General features: G+C 41.7%; 1 protein-coding gene across 1 annotated transcript in view; it reads left to right on the top strand.

Annotated features, from left to right (window-relative positions):
- The window catches only part of msi (RNA-binding protein musashi), a 79118-nt gene that overhangs the window by 31775 nt on the left and 31820 nt on the right, over positions 1-15523 (top strand). The window contains exon 2 of the mRNA XM_089590158.1: positions 2197-2297. Within this exon, the coding sequence (XP_089446284.1) occupies positions 2242-2297 (56 nt within the window). The 5' untranslated portion in view covers positions 2197-2241. The remainder of the gene's footprint in view (positions 1-2196; positions 2298-15523) is intronic.

Below are 15523 nucleotides of genomic sequence, written 5' to 3'. Positions count from 1 at the left end.
TTTTATCGTCGCTGCTCGCTTCGGGTGCGGGCTCGTACGTTTTGTTGCTTTTAAATTATTTTCTTTCGTTTGTCAATTAAGTTTAGTTTAAAACACCTTAATGAAATTTTTACCAATTTCACTGAGTGTAGGTATAAATATAGGTAATCGTTCGAAAAAGGGTACCGCAGCTACTTGAATGAATTTCCAAACGAAAGGAGGAGCAAAAGAAGAAAATTGTTGCCCCGACGTAGGATTTATTTACATTGGAAACTCCAAAAGGACCGACAAGAGACAACTTTTTGTTCAAAGTGACGCATGATTTTTGTCGGTAAATATTCCAGGTCTCCGTAACAACTTTTGGTATAAATATCATCACTTGCAGACAGTTGTGCGAGAAGAGAGAGAGAGAAAACAAGAATTCCGCGCTCATCCCGCGTATACGTGTACACCAGCTGTACCCACACGTGCGCCCGGCGTTCCGTATACGGGTGGGCTGTGCAATTTTTTTAAGAGCCCAAGCCACACGAGCATATATATATATACCCTAAGCACGACGACGCACAGCGAGGGAGAGATAGATATACGGGGGAGAAAGAGACTCTTTGGTGCTCCGCTGGAATTTTTAATCAGAAATTCGAATATTTCACCGTTGCTGCTGGTGCGCGCGAGGAATGAATTTTTTTAGAAAGGTAAAAAGAGCCAAAGGAGTGCATTCACCACCAAAGAGGATGTTGTTGCACGGTGGTGGAGCAACAGGCGAGCACCAATAACCCTTATATATATATACTATGGAAATTTAGATATTATTTTCGGATTACTTCACCTACTGCGTGGCCATGAGAAAGGTAAACGGCATCCTCGGTCGGGCGAAAAGTCGAAACATATGCTACTCGAAGAAAAAAGAACGACAATCGATCCCGTTCGCAGCACTTGAGGAGAGAGTCCGGCAAGTTTTTCGTCCTTCCCATGCAAGCCGCCTCCTCGGATAACCGAATGAAAGAGCTGCCGCTGCAAAGGGAGGAACGAAAATCCCTCTCGCAGCGGCAGCGGTGGTAATGGGTATAGGCGGAAAATTTTAAGGAGTAGTATATATATATATGATGCACGCTAAAGAGGAGCAGGGGTGCGACTGGTGCGAGCAAGGCTGAGTCAAAGTCGAGACGTGTGAAGGGGAGTCCATTAACGAGTGCCGTTTTCATACTTTGCTCTTTCGCTCGAGCCTTTTTTTCTTCTTCTTTCATCTCTCTCTCTCTCTCTCTCTGTACATCTCGAGGTCTCGCAAGCTCAAAGCTCTTCGCGGACACAATGGATCGTTCGTTACCGATACACCGCGCGCTGGCCCCGCGCGAATAGGAGGAGAAAGAAAGGAAGGGAAAAAAGCGGAGCGCGGAAAGATTGTAATGAGAGGGAGGACGAGCAGGGAGTGGTTGAGTGTCTGGGTGGGAGGGAGAGCTAGGTATGTGTGTGTGTACATGAAGGGCGAAACGCAACGAGCCCCTCCCCCGTCAGAGTCTTGCATTTTCAGGCCTCCTGAGCCTTCGCCTTCACCACCCTTAGCTATACCATTCCTACCCGCCCCCTACATGTACATCACATCATCGTACTCCTAAGTATATGTAGAATAGGTGTGTGTGTGTGTGTGATACGCGCATTGAAATCCGTGGATTACACGCGGAGCTAGGAGGGCGTACCAATTTGGAGCTCTGCACCGGCGCGCGTACATCATCTCGAGGAGACGACGACGATGCTGCCACATTTTCCGACGTCCTCGTTTTTGCTGCCGCTCGATCTCGATGCAAAAAATCTCTTCTTCACTCATATAAATATACTCGTACGTATATACATTTGTGTGCGGAGTCAAGGCTAGATAGTAAAGAGGGAGGGGGAGGGTTAAATTGACGAGAGAGTGTGTGTGTGTGTGTGTGTGTGTGTGTGTCGAGAAAAGCTATACTTATACGGGGGTATTTTATCTTTCTTTTTTTTGAAAGACCAAGAATCATATGTTCTAATTATATTTATATTTTTATGATACGCCCCGCGATATTACTACCTATTATCAATATTTTAGACGCAATAACAATTTTTTTTTTTTTTTTTTTTTTTTTTTTTTTTTTTTTTTTTTATACGATTGCAAATTCAAAGTTTATTTGAGCAAACCCTTTTCTTATCTCGAGTAATGTTTGTGCACAGTGTGCCGTCTTTTTTGTGTTGCAGTGACTCGGTGTCTGCGAACGTCGTCCCTCGTCGCGGAGGGTAGAGATGGCAACGGCGAGTTTCCCGCCCAATTTCGCAAACGTCGGCGTGATAGAGAATCGGTGAGTACAACACAAATGCCATCAGGTGCCACGAAAGACAGAGGAGAGCCATTTTTCTTCCTTCGTTGCTCATACATAACACCACTCTTCTGTAAATAAGTTTAAACGAAAGATCGCAGTACAAATTATTATTATCATTATCATTATTATTTATTTTCTTTTTAAATGTATTTTAGTATTATAAGATCACTACTGTTCGGATGGTGATGTTGATGGTGGTTGCGGTAAGAAATAAACGCAACTGTAAATTTTAATTTGTGACTGCTTCTTTTGGTGAGTTGTAAATTCATATACAGAGCTACATAGTATTTTTTCATGATATTTTATTCTTATCATATTTAATAGACCTTTGCGTATATACCTAGTAAACAAAGGGTCATTGTACCATCATTTGTTTTATGTGTTTTATTTTTATAGCTTGGATAATTATAACCATAGCTTTTGAATATTTATTTACTATCAGCGGTTAGTGCTCAGAGTAAAACAACTTGTCCTAAACAACAGTGTTTCCTTCGGCCATGTAGTTATACAATACACCTTACATTATAATTATTACGATACGTTTAGTATAAATGTCCGTACATGTACATACAATAGAGTGTCATTTAAATAGATTGATTCACGTATTTTTTCTTCATACATATGTATATTACTACTAGTATATTTTATGCCTCACGTATTGAACTTAAACAATATAATATGATATTTGAGCGCGTGCCCCGCACATCATATCATTAGATTATGATAGTGAAAATCACGTAATATATCTACCATAACTCCCATCATAATATTTGCATTTACATATTAATGTTAAGACGGCAAATTACGACGAAAACTGATACGTAGGCTGATTTAGACTATAAGAGTAGAGTCGCATGATACACGTATGTTTATAATGTATAATGTCTTTCAGTTGGTATCTATCTTATAGTCAAAGACTTTTTTGAACCAGTAATTCAACATTCTGCAGTAGCAAACTATATATACAAACTTACCCGTATGTAGAAAATTTCAAATGTCTCACCAAATATTTAAATCCTTGTATATATGGCAACAATTTATCATCCCAAAGCCCAGCGAAACTTGACCAACAGTTTGTAAATATAATGCAAGTACTCGTCACTTGCGTTGATAAAGCAAGACGATACGAGCTTCGGATGCCAAAGCACCGTACGCGCCAAAAAGCCATAGGGTATATAGGGGTGTCTATTGTGTGTCGAAGATTCGCATGCAAACTATAGTGTATGATAAAAATTACTTCATTATGTGTGGATTAATTGTTCTCGCGTGTACACGAGTGCGAGGTCGTAAAACCAATAATTAACATCTGCATCGTTGTGAGTCCTCCAAATTTTATACATTCGTTATCAATATTTTAATTTCATTTATAGTGTTAATAGTTGGAGTTGGACTATCATGGTGTATGCTGTTTTGTAAACCGTAAGATGTTTTTTTTTTTAACTTTACGTAAATATAGATCCGCCACAAAGTACTAGCCAACATGGTCGGGCGCACAACAAGATATTTGAAAATAAGATCTAAACGAGCGAGTGTACGATTGCGCTAACAAAGCAACGGACGTAAACAAGTGCGCGAAAAGCATCACCCGTGAATCTCCCTCTCTCTTGGGTTTCGTATTAGTCTCGTCCTCGGGGATAACGAACAAAAATTTAACACACGCCCTCCCTCCTTTTCGGCTGATTGAGCGCGAGGACTTTCCATCCCCACCCCCCTTGGATGTCTCCTCCTGTGCAAACCCGATCGATCGCGCTACATACGTATACTGGAATTAGTCGCGGGAGATCGCCGTTGAATTCCGAGACGTTCGCTTCCTCATGATTTTCAATTACACGCGCCGATAACGCGAGCCGCGTCGGATACCCCTATCGCGCGGACAGCAATACCATCAGCAGTTTGTTCACTTTCCTTCCAAATCTTCACAATTTTCGTTCATTTCTTTTCGCTTTTTAATATCACAAAAGTAGTGCTCCCAAATATATATATATATGTATATATTGGTTACAGAAAAAATAACAGCTTTTTTTTTTTTTTTTACAACTTCCCTATAAAATCCAATGCACATTACATCTGCGCTCATTATTAAGATTTTTTTTTTTCGTGTCACAGATCCGAGGGTAGACGTCCTTGGCCGTACTTGGTAGTGTGTATTAAAAAATTTTAATCATGGTCGAGGAGATGATTTCGAGGGAGAAGAATGGGGGAAGGGGGAGGAACTCGAGGGTAGAAGAAGAAGAAGAAGAAGAGAAAAATAAAAATGATTGGAGATGGAAGAAAAAAGGAAAGAAAGAAAAGAAAGGAGAAAGTAATGCGTAAAAAGCTCGAAATAGACTAAAAGTAGGTCTTTCCCGTTCTCTCCTGGGTTGTCGTCCACCTTCCTCTTTCTTCTCGATGCTCTTTGATTAAAGTTCTTCCGGTAGAATGGCTCGAGGAATCCACTGCCGTCACTCGCACAGCCCCCCGAAACCGCTTCCAACTTCTCCCTCCTCCTCTTTTTCGTATCCTATACGACTCCTTCCCCCTCGATCCATTTCGCTTATTTTTCTCTTATCGCTCGTGTTCGCGCTCCTTCTCGCAATGGGCCCTGCAGGGCGCGATGCGAGCGAATAAAAATTCAACTCGTCCAACTTACCGAGTGGTGATTTACGATTATGCGTCGGAGCCCTTGCCCTTGCAGAGGTATTGCCTTAACAATTCTGGAGTTATATTTAGGGAAAAAATAACCAACGGGAGGAGTATATGGTTGAAAAAAACCAAAGCTCAACTGTACTACCCCAAGAAAATGTTCAACAGGTATTGTTGGATAACTACAGAATTCAAACAATCGTGCATTTCTTTACTCAACTCAACCGAATAATCATACTTGATAGCAAATGATATCTTATATTTAAGTTGTCGCCGTATCAGAGATCATGACACTATATATACGTTGTGATGCAAGCTATGTTTATATACACGAATTGAATGACCCACGTTTTGTCCATACATAACTTTAAACCAACTCAAAGTCAAAAGACAATCACAATTATCAATATGATATTGTATCGAAGGATCAAGTGTTAGCATCATCTGTTGTCCATATAGAGATACGAGTTTACCCATGCCATTATCGTTAACAAAATGTGCGGCATTGTTTGTACAATGTTCTTGCGTGTGTGCATATATTTATCATAATTTATTACAAAATAAATCAAAATTCATTATTTCAACGGCTTGTAGTTCAATTCTCGTTCAATTTTACGAAATGAAATTTTTAATATTCTCCAGGGGATATAAATCAACAACTGTAATTTTATTAATCCGGCTCTGTCAAACATTTAATTTTTAAAAGTCACGTTTTATCACACCTGTTTATTATTCGAACTTCTTTGATGAGTTTAATGAATACCACTGAGTTTTTTCTACCTCTTCTTTGTTTATTCTTAAAGTCAATTTATTGCTTTTGGATTTGACGTCGAGTAGGTGATCAATCAAAAACTAAAAAAATTGTCCCTCAAAACTCGAAAAAATCGCAGAAAAAAAACAGTATAACCATCATTCATCTGACCCGCATTAAAAGACAAAATTAAAAATTTAATTTTTTTTTTTTTTTTAATTAAAAATAATTTTACGATAGCTCGCATATAATAGGTAGATGATAATATACACACGTATTTTCATATAGTATCTCATAAAACTATGAAGCGTACTAATTTAAAAAAAAAAAAAATCATGTAACCGGATCTTTTTTAATGTAGGTATTGTAATTTCGTCTTTCTTTGTTATGACTTTGAAAATTGGTTGGACGCGTGCCCGAAAAAGAGACGAAAAGAAAGTCATTTGTTAATAGAGGCATCAAAAACACGAAGAAAGTATAGGTGTGAAGAAAGAAAAAAAAAATTAAAAAAAAAAGTAAACCTATACACACACACAGTCCCGAGTTCACACGCACGCACACGATTCGTCCATCGCGGCAAACCCGAGGCTGCTGATGATGATTGTTTTCGACCTATCGCGCGGGACTCCCCGTCTTGAAACTCGAGCCCTCGGCTCTCAGCGATAAGTGTCCCAGAGAGAGAGATGACGCGCTGCTTTTAAAACGCTGCATGCACGCCCGCCCGCTACATCGCCACCCGTTTTGCTGACTCTGCGTGCATCCCCCCGCACGCACTCATATCCCTCCAGAGTCAGATCTTTTATTCCGTCCCCTCGCGCTTTACAAAACAGAAAAGCTCCCGAGTGCGAGATTTTGCATCCACGCGCGCCATCACCTACTACTCCCATTTTTTAATATCTCATCCCTCGTTCGTCTCGGCCTCTGTTATACTGCTGATGCTTCGCTTTGCACTTAACAATCGTGCCCCGGCTAGCTTCTCGTCTTTATTTTCTCCCCCCCCCCTCCCGCGTTGAGATTCCGTAGTCACCGACTCTCTAGGTTTGTTCTGGGACCGAGATCCGGCGCCCAATACTAACCTTCCTTTACCAAAAATACATATAGCCGTTGTATATCTATATTGTTCTTTCGGGCGGTTATTTCTCAATAACCCAATCTTCTATCACCTCGGGGCGGGCGGGATCTCGGCGCAACCCGGAGAACACGTTTACAAACATATGCGCACTTTTTTCATCTGCGCTGTGGCGACTATATTTATACGTATTATAATTGATTACATTGTTGCTTGTCGAAGATGACGAATAACCCTCGCGTATACGTATATATCAGCTCGTTGTTGTAACGACATCGGCTGGGAAAATGCTACGCGACAATGAGTGTTGAGTCACTCATGGGTATGAAGGAAAAAAAAAAAAAATTTCATGTGCGTATGGAGAGGTACTTAGTTATCCCTTGAGTTAATTAATTATGGGTACGTCATTTACAACGGGGGCCAAAGTCGCGCTGAGTGGCCCTCCGAAATACTTACTTGGTCTCAACGGGGGATATAAGAGGAGGAGTGGATGCTGCTACATCAGGCAGTCTCTGCTGGTCCTTCTCGTTCCGTAATATTAATTGTCCACACGAATCGCATAGACGGGGGGTACTAAATCCAGTCGCAGGGTTATTGGGGTAACAGAGAGATATCGATGAAGGGTCCACTTTAAATTAATAGACACTAGATGTATTATTATATACATCGGCGCTCTCTCTGATGGCCAATGTTGGTGGCGTCCCTGGAGGCAAGCTGCTGCTCAGTCAATATCCGCAGTTCGACGGTGGCGCCGATGATTCGATTTGATTCTCTCTCTATCTATGGCTAAATCGTTTCGTTAAACATCTTTGTTATTCCCCGGAAGGAAATTGCTTCCACGTTACGGACACGTTTTAATTTAGTTTGACTCCACATTATTCATATGTTAGATGTGAAACGCCGTACATGCTGGCATACGTAATTATATTGTATACGAACATATATTATAATGTATTATTATTATTATTATTATTATTATTATTACTATTACTATTGTATACCTACCATGCATTTTTGTATTATATACATGCATCCAACTGTCTGACTGCTGCAGGAATATATACAGCTAAGGTGTATGTTACATGGTAACCGGGCGCAAGGGAATGTCACGAGAGGGATTTCGTTACGATCCGGTCGTGATAATAATAATATTATGTCCTTGTTTTCTCCGTTTGGGTATTTTCAAAACGCATGTATACACTGTACTTATATTTTATATAAGTACTATACTATTTTGTACTCTCTCTCTCTCTCTCTTAGGTATACCTTTCATTTGTAGTAGGTACGTCTGTCTGCCGGCTCCGATACCATATTACGTCCGTACATTTTATCCATATACATGTGTAGCTTACTCTACTCGCGTGCAGCTGCAAGAGCACATACAAGCCTGTAGGAAGTGACTGGCTGGCTTGCGGTTGCCTCGTATAGCTGCTATCGACTCGGAAAGAATGATGCGAGAAAACTTGGGGATGGGAACTCTAATAAATCGGAGCTCCTGGGATTTGACAATTTTACTACCCTACGTCGCACGTACATACACGGCCTACGTCTTTGTCTTCCTTGTTTTTTTTTTTTTTTTTTTTTTTTTTTAGTTCTCACTCGTGTTTTTTAGGGTAGATATATTGCGACCTTGCGAGATATTCCCGATGAAACTTGGATTTTACGGTGGATCGAACTCAGGAAATCCGCTGATTTACTTGGAGCATCGAATCAACTTTTGTTTTTTCCAAGTTGCACAATTACGGCAAAATGTGCACGCTTTTGTTACTGTTTGTCGAAAGTTTTTGCTAAAATTGCATTTATCTCGCGAATCAGTATCAATTCGAGCGTGTATTATCCTTATGTCTTGCGTGCGTCAAATTGCCGCTGTGATCTACTTTGCTCGTTTTGTTCAGCGCACAGCTCGGTTCTCCCGTTGAAACTGCTTTGCGGGAAAGAAAAAAAAGTACGTTGTATTCGCCAATGATTTTCCCAAAAGAGAAAAGGAAAATACGTCTTGACTTTAACGACTTTACTATTTCTCTATAACATTCGCTTAAAAATTATTATTAACTTAAATTCCTCGTCTGCAGATCATCGATGGTACGACTCTTCGGACGTGTGTGATAAACTATTATACTCACGCGTATAACATAGATTGAGGGGCTCGAAAAGTTGAACTACGCCATCACGGCAGGAAAATATAATGTATAACCTATATTAAAAAAAAAAAAAATTAACTGCTTATCTCCTCTTTCTCTCTCTCTCTCTCTCTCTCTCTCTCAAGCCGGTCTCTTGCAAAGAAATTACAGACAGGAATATAATGGTGACTGCACTATGAGTTATACCCTCGAGTTCTGAAGAAAATTTATTGAAATTACATACAAAATTATTCGTCGCGTCAAACTTCCTGCTGCTTCTCTACTTGCAGAGTTTTAAGGGATGCCGGTTTATTTATAACTATACGGGCAACCTACTTTCTCTCTGTGCTCTGCAAAAAGGAGCGAGGTAAAAAGCAGTCGACATTGAATATCATCGGTAACCATCCCCCGGCCAGCCCCGTTCCCCTCCGATACAGAACGGCGAGGCCGAGCTGGGTATATGTATATAGCAAAGCATTAGGAGGCGGAAGGAGAAAATATCGGCGCAGTGGCTGGGTAAACAAAAATCGATGCTCCCCCTCCTCGGAAGCTGTAAAAGATCGCCCCGCTCGTAAAATTTCCGGTAAAACGAAATCCCTTTCCTACAGCGTAGCTCATGTGTGGGGATTTTTCCAGCCGGTTTAGCCCCGAGTTTGGCCGTCCCTTGCCATGTGCGCAACGTCACCGTCCATACACACCTATATATACTTACCTAAGCGTACTTTGTGTTATTAGGTATATATACTTTTCTATTTCAGTGTACTTGCTTACGAGATTCGCGTCAACCGCGCGAAGGACGAAACCTTTCGAGCATCTCTTTCTCACTTTGCTCCTCAAACGTCACATTTCCGCGTGGGAGCGCCATTTTCCTTCACCCTCCCCTCCCCTCCTTGACTGCCTTGTATTATTTTTTTATCCTCGCGGTACACTGTTAACTTCAATAATTCGTCGTGTGACGTGAATTTTATCTCGATTTGGTAGACGTTTTGGCGAAAATTTGAGAAAATTGTAACGCAGAGATCAAGGTTGGGTGAAAAATCGGGACCGGGTCAAACGAACAGGGTGCAGTGATGTATTCCACACTCGAGCTGATAATAAATGGTTTATGTAGAAGAAGAAATGGATGGATGGCTGGACCGTGGGTGCGAAAAAATAAAAAGTAATTGCAGCGGATTTACGTTTTGGCTCGGAATGGCAAAATAAAAAATGCATCGGGGCATAAATCGCGAGGGAGACCTCTAGTAAGAAAGTATTTATTAGTTGTATATATTATAAAAAATTCACTTGGGTGAGAGTTTGCATCGTACATTAGGTACTCAGGTATAGGTATGGCGGTAGAGACCTGGTGATTTTTGTCATAAATGCATTTTTTGTTCGGCCATTCATTTAGATGCGAACAAACCGACGCTTTCCTTTCATGTACGAACGCGCCGCAAGTTTAGTGAGCCACACTCTACTTATACCATTTGTGGTTTCATTTAGCTGACGTTTACTCAAACACTCATATTTTTATGGCGCGATCGGATAACTCCGATTATAATGAAAAGTACAGTTACAATCATAAGTCGGTTGATTATTGCGCTCAGCGTTCCGGGAATGAGAGTGCAGTGATGATTTTTTACTCGAGCTGCGTCTCGCGCGCGTGATATGTAAGCAAATAGTTGCTAAATGTTGGAAACAACGAATCGAGTCAGGTGCAGTCGTTAGCGAAGAGAAAAAAAACAACAACTGCACACTTTTTTTCGCTCGCGTGATAATAAGTACACTTACACGCAGCAGCAGCAGAAAAGTTCTGACAAAAACTGCTAGCTGTACAAGTATACATATATGACTTGTGAACGATTACTCTATTGATTTTCAAGTACTTTTTTCAGAGTAGCGTGCAATGCATTATTATTGCTGGAGTTTTTTTTTTTTTTTTTTTTTTTTTTTCCTTATATCATTGACACTAATACAGCCGTGGTGTATTTAAAAAAATTGTTTCCTTAAGAAATGTAACGATAAAGTTTTTTTGGATAGCAAAGCTCATTAAATAAAACATTTGAGCTAACTTTTTCAGAATATTGCTCATATTATTTTTTCCTACAAGTATAACGTATGTATTGTATTAGGGAACGAGTAATGACTGTGACCAAATCTGCCTACGGCATTTATGATCCAGCACCACCTTTACGTGGGGAGATTTTCTCGTGGATGTAAGTGTAGGCTGTTTTCTTGATTCCGCGGGCATCGTCGCCCAGGTAGTTGGCTCGCGAATTTACGGCGGCAAAAAGTTATCGCCTCAATTTCCGAGATATTCAACGGAAAGCAAGCAGCAGCCGAGTCCCAAGGAATTGTCGCGATTGTTCACAGTTCTCAGACTCACCTCCCCCCCCCCCCCCCCGGTATTTAATTTCTCGCGTTTGAGCTCTCCCCGCTGGCAAACGAGTGTTACGGTGTTGCTTAACGCGAATACAAACGATTCGCGAACACGGGGGCCGTTTGCCTCCTAACGCCCCTGGTATTTAAGGATTAGCTTGCGGGACGCGTGGTGGCTGCACGTACTTACCCACTTGAGGTATTTATTGATGAAAAATTTAGGAAGGCGCTGTTTATCGGTTTACGTAGAAGACGTGCGTTATGGTCAACAGCCTCCTGTTGAAGAAAGAGGGAGGAAAAGGAGGCAGCTGCTGCGGCGCGCAAGGGCCAGCAGTTTTCGATATAATTTTATATCGATCGATGCAGCAACGGCGGCGTGTGTTTCACTGCCGCCGCACCGTCGAGGCTTGCCAGCCGGAGCTAACCTCCGTACACATGATAACCACACGGTGTCGGAAAGGATTTTCCGATTTTCGGCTCAGATCGCGTGCGGTGAGTGGGAATATACATTGTATAAGAAAGGTGATTATGGAATAGCCATGTTGTATAAGTATAGTGCAACAACTTTTTTTTTTCCTACAAAAAGAGCGAACGCCCCTTGATTCACCCGAAAGATATTATACATACTCATACGAGCACCGTTATTATTATAATTGGCATTAATCGGTTGACTTTCCACCTATCGAAGCATACCCATTTGGATTAATTATCGATCCTACTTCTCAGCTGCGCTGAAAAGTCGTCATACGCTTAATTGGCCTCTCTCTCGTTCTTTCGGTGCATATTTACTCGTGCTCGGGCCTGCATCTAATTGCATAATCGATTCTGCAATGCATTTTTACATCATACGTATATAATATTCTATGTGTATCTCTCTGTGTGTCTTCCTGGTAATTATACTTATGTATATGTACACCACGCGGCTATTCTAATTACGGAAAAATATATTGCGCGACGGAGAAGACGATACGTACACACGAGGATTGAAAAAAACAATCCTCAAAATAATTTTCTTAGGCGCTTATTTATTTCTTTTCCAGCGCAGCAGTGGCAGCTCGGTGTCGTCATTAAAAATATTTTTATACTCGCGCACGGGAAGGGGGGGGTGCGATCTTTTATTATTTTTCCATTCCGTAGGGAAGAAGAAAAAAAAAAGGCTTGTTTAATTTTCCTGCCGCGTATGAAACACCGGGTCGAAGAATGAAAAGTGCGCGCATCGTTGCAATTTTTCCACAGGTGAAAAGAGGAGAGAGGGTGCAGGCGAGGACAATCGACACACACACACACACACACACACACATCGAAGCACAGCTCGGATTGCGAAGGAAACTATATACAGAGTTGCAGAGGAAGGGGTAGAGAGAGAGACGCTTCCTGCTCTTTGTTCGGCCCGCGCTCTTTCGAGGGATGTGTATACACCGTATCTACCCACGCCCGTTTATCCGGCGATAGATTGGCGTGCCTCTCTCGCTTTTTCTCGTTTACCTCTTGAATGCAGCGATGCACTGCACTATACTCTACTGTCATCATCGACCCCGTAGTGTATATATATATATATATATATATATATATATATATATATTAGCGCGCGGTGGCTAAGTCGGCTAGGTCGTGGATTGGGACGCGGGAGAGACCGTGGTTCGATTCCCGGCCATAGTGCGACTTTTTCGGGCAAGTACCTCTTTGATTTTTCACATGTGCTTTTTCACCACGCAATGTTCCTCGAGGAGGGTTTAGGCGACCTTCTCGCAGCAATAATTGCCTAATTTCCCCCTACTCCCCCTTCCAGTAATGGGAGGCGTCTCCCATTCCTTTCCTTATCCCTATCCCAAGTGCTAAATGCCCATAGTAGTGCCCTTATTAAAGGAGCCGGACGAAGAGCACTATAATATATATATATATATATATATATAATTTCCTCCACCCCCTATTTTTCATTTGCTACCCTTCGATGCTGCAATCCTAATGAAAAGATATACAGGTAGGTGTACAAAATACATATAGTTGGGTAGAGATATAACAACATACACGTGGATATAACGTACGTATTATGTATACTATGACATCGATGGTCCATGTCCGATCGATGTCCGTGTAGCACTTTTAAGTCTCTTTGAATACCATGAAGAGAGAGAGAGAGAGAGAGAGAGAGAGATCCGGTGAAGCGTGAGCGTGCGATATCGTAAATTTTCCCGAGTATGACAAAAGCCCCGGTGACGGTAGTGTATGTGCAGCCATCGCGGGAACAAGTCAATCTGCGAAGGTTAGATCGAGAGGGAGCCTGGGGGTGAGGATGTGCACGTGCAGAGAGCCAACTTTGCCGCTGCTTGGAGGAAGAGGAGCTTGTCCTGTTCGCGTCGCGATCATGACGATCCGTATACGAATGAGGTTGCTGTTGTTGCAGATTCACCAGTAACCCTTTAGACACATTATGTCGTATTCACACAACCAAATGTTTTAAGTTGCATAAATGGTATATATATATATATGTGGACTGCGTACGTAAGTTGCATATATATGTATTTCATTGAATCACCTCGCGCGATTGTAGACAACATTTAATTACGATAATTAAGTTTCGCGATTCGGCGAAACCTGAGGCACGCGAGAGAGATATACATATATGTGTGTGTGTACTTGTTGAGCGTTTGAAACGCGAAACTCAGTTGCGGATGATGGATGTACACGAGAAAGTATTGTTGTTCCTTTTGATTTGAGCAAATATGAATAATGACCAATATCCGGGAAAAAGCACGTAGCGCCTTTTATGTGTACATAATTATAAATATTATGTGATATTTATCAACGCACCATAATAATGTCAAGGTGCTTAGCGTTAACGATTTTGTGTACAATTCTGCGTAGGGCACCTGCACGACTCCAACTCGTTCCTCCGACTCCCTATACGTACAAATGGATACAGGTATACTTAATTACCTAGTAAGCTACAGGTCTAACATTGCAGTACACGCAGTCAACTATCAGCTATCGTCGGCTCAGCGTTTTCATTTTCGACGCACGTATAAGTACACAGCAACCAGCCCGATGGGTGCTATTACCTCAGCTTTTCCTCCTTGGGGGTTGTTTGCGCGAGCGAAAAACACTGAGTTCGTGGGTACACTAAAAGTGCCCATGCATGCAGTGGCAGGTATATGTATACATACATGACGAACGGTAGTCCTCGTACAAGTATATAGGTATATACCTGGAGCTCGCGACAGGCAGGGGTTACCGGGTCAGGTGAGCTACTCACGCATGCCGACAGGATGAAGCAAAGAACCCTCGTAGGTTTAAGCATAGATATAATATGTTACATTAAGAGTATAGGAAAGCAGTTCTTTGCTCTCGCTCTTGCTCCTCCCTGCAGCCTCCGCTCCCCTCCCCTTCTCCATTACGTATATATTTGCATCCTTCCAACGAAAAATCAATAGTTAAAATTTATTGATTTTATAGTGTGTCGGGTTGGTTTGTGACGTTTGTAGAATAAAAATATCTTAGTTTCATCCGCGGGTATACATGCTTACGACGCAGTACCGGAAATTGCGCAACAACCCCCGATACCTAACTACTCCGTAAAATAGTTTAGTTTTACATAATTAAATTCAAGTTTAATGAGAATTAGATACTTATTGCATCAAGTTTTTACCACATCTGATGTAATTGTAGAGCGTGTAAGAATTGAAAATTTAACGACCAAAGAAAAGAAGATAAAAAATGTAGGGCAGCATTTTTTTTTTTTTTTTTTTCAATATGAGTAAATTATAAGTACGGGAATAAAAGGAAAAAAAGGATGGTAAAAGGATGCGGCAATGGTAAGGTTGATACAGCGTGCAGTCGAACGTTATGTTATGTTTTATTACTTATAGGTATACTTATTAGAGAGGAAACGAGTCAAGTTGCTCAGTTGGTTGGCAGGAGCCATGCGCCTCTGAAAGATGCTATAGTAGTGGAAGAATATAGTTGTCATAAGGTGGTGGCGGCGGCGGCGACGCGCAGCGGTGGTGCTCCAAAAGAGCACGAGCTTTCGGAGTCGTCCACACGTACAGCGGGATGGGCGCTAGCGTCGCGGGCTCCGTACGTGTTTCCCCTGTCTCTTTGCACCCGAGTCGACCCATTCCCCCCCCCTTTGGCTTCGTCTCTCTCTCTCTTTGTTCTGCCCCTCTCTTTCTCAGGCTTTCCTTGTCCCTCGACCCTCAACGAAAGACGAGCGGGCGCTGGGAGCCGAGTAGGCAACCGGTACTGTACTGGTTATACCTACCCATAGGTGTATATAATATATGTATAC

The sequence above is a fragment of the Copidosoma floridanum genome, unplaced genomic scaffold (genome assembly GCF_036245765.1).
Source record: "Copidosoma floridanum isolate Cflo_tuat_1 unplaced genomic scaffold, Cflo_Japanese_pri ptg000012l, whole genome shotgun sequence".
Classification (NCBI taxonomy): Eukaryota; Metazoa; Arthropoda; class Insecta; order Hymenoptera; family Encyrtidae; genus Copidosoma; species Copidosoma floridanum.
This window is presented reverse-complemented; position numbering and strand designations above follow the sequence as displayed.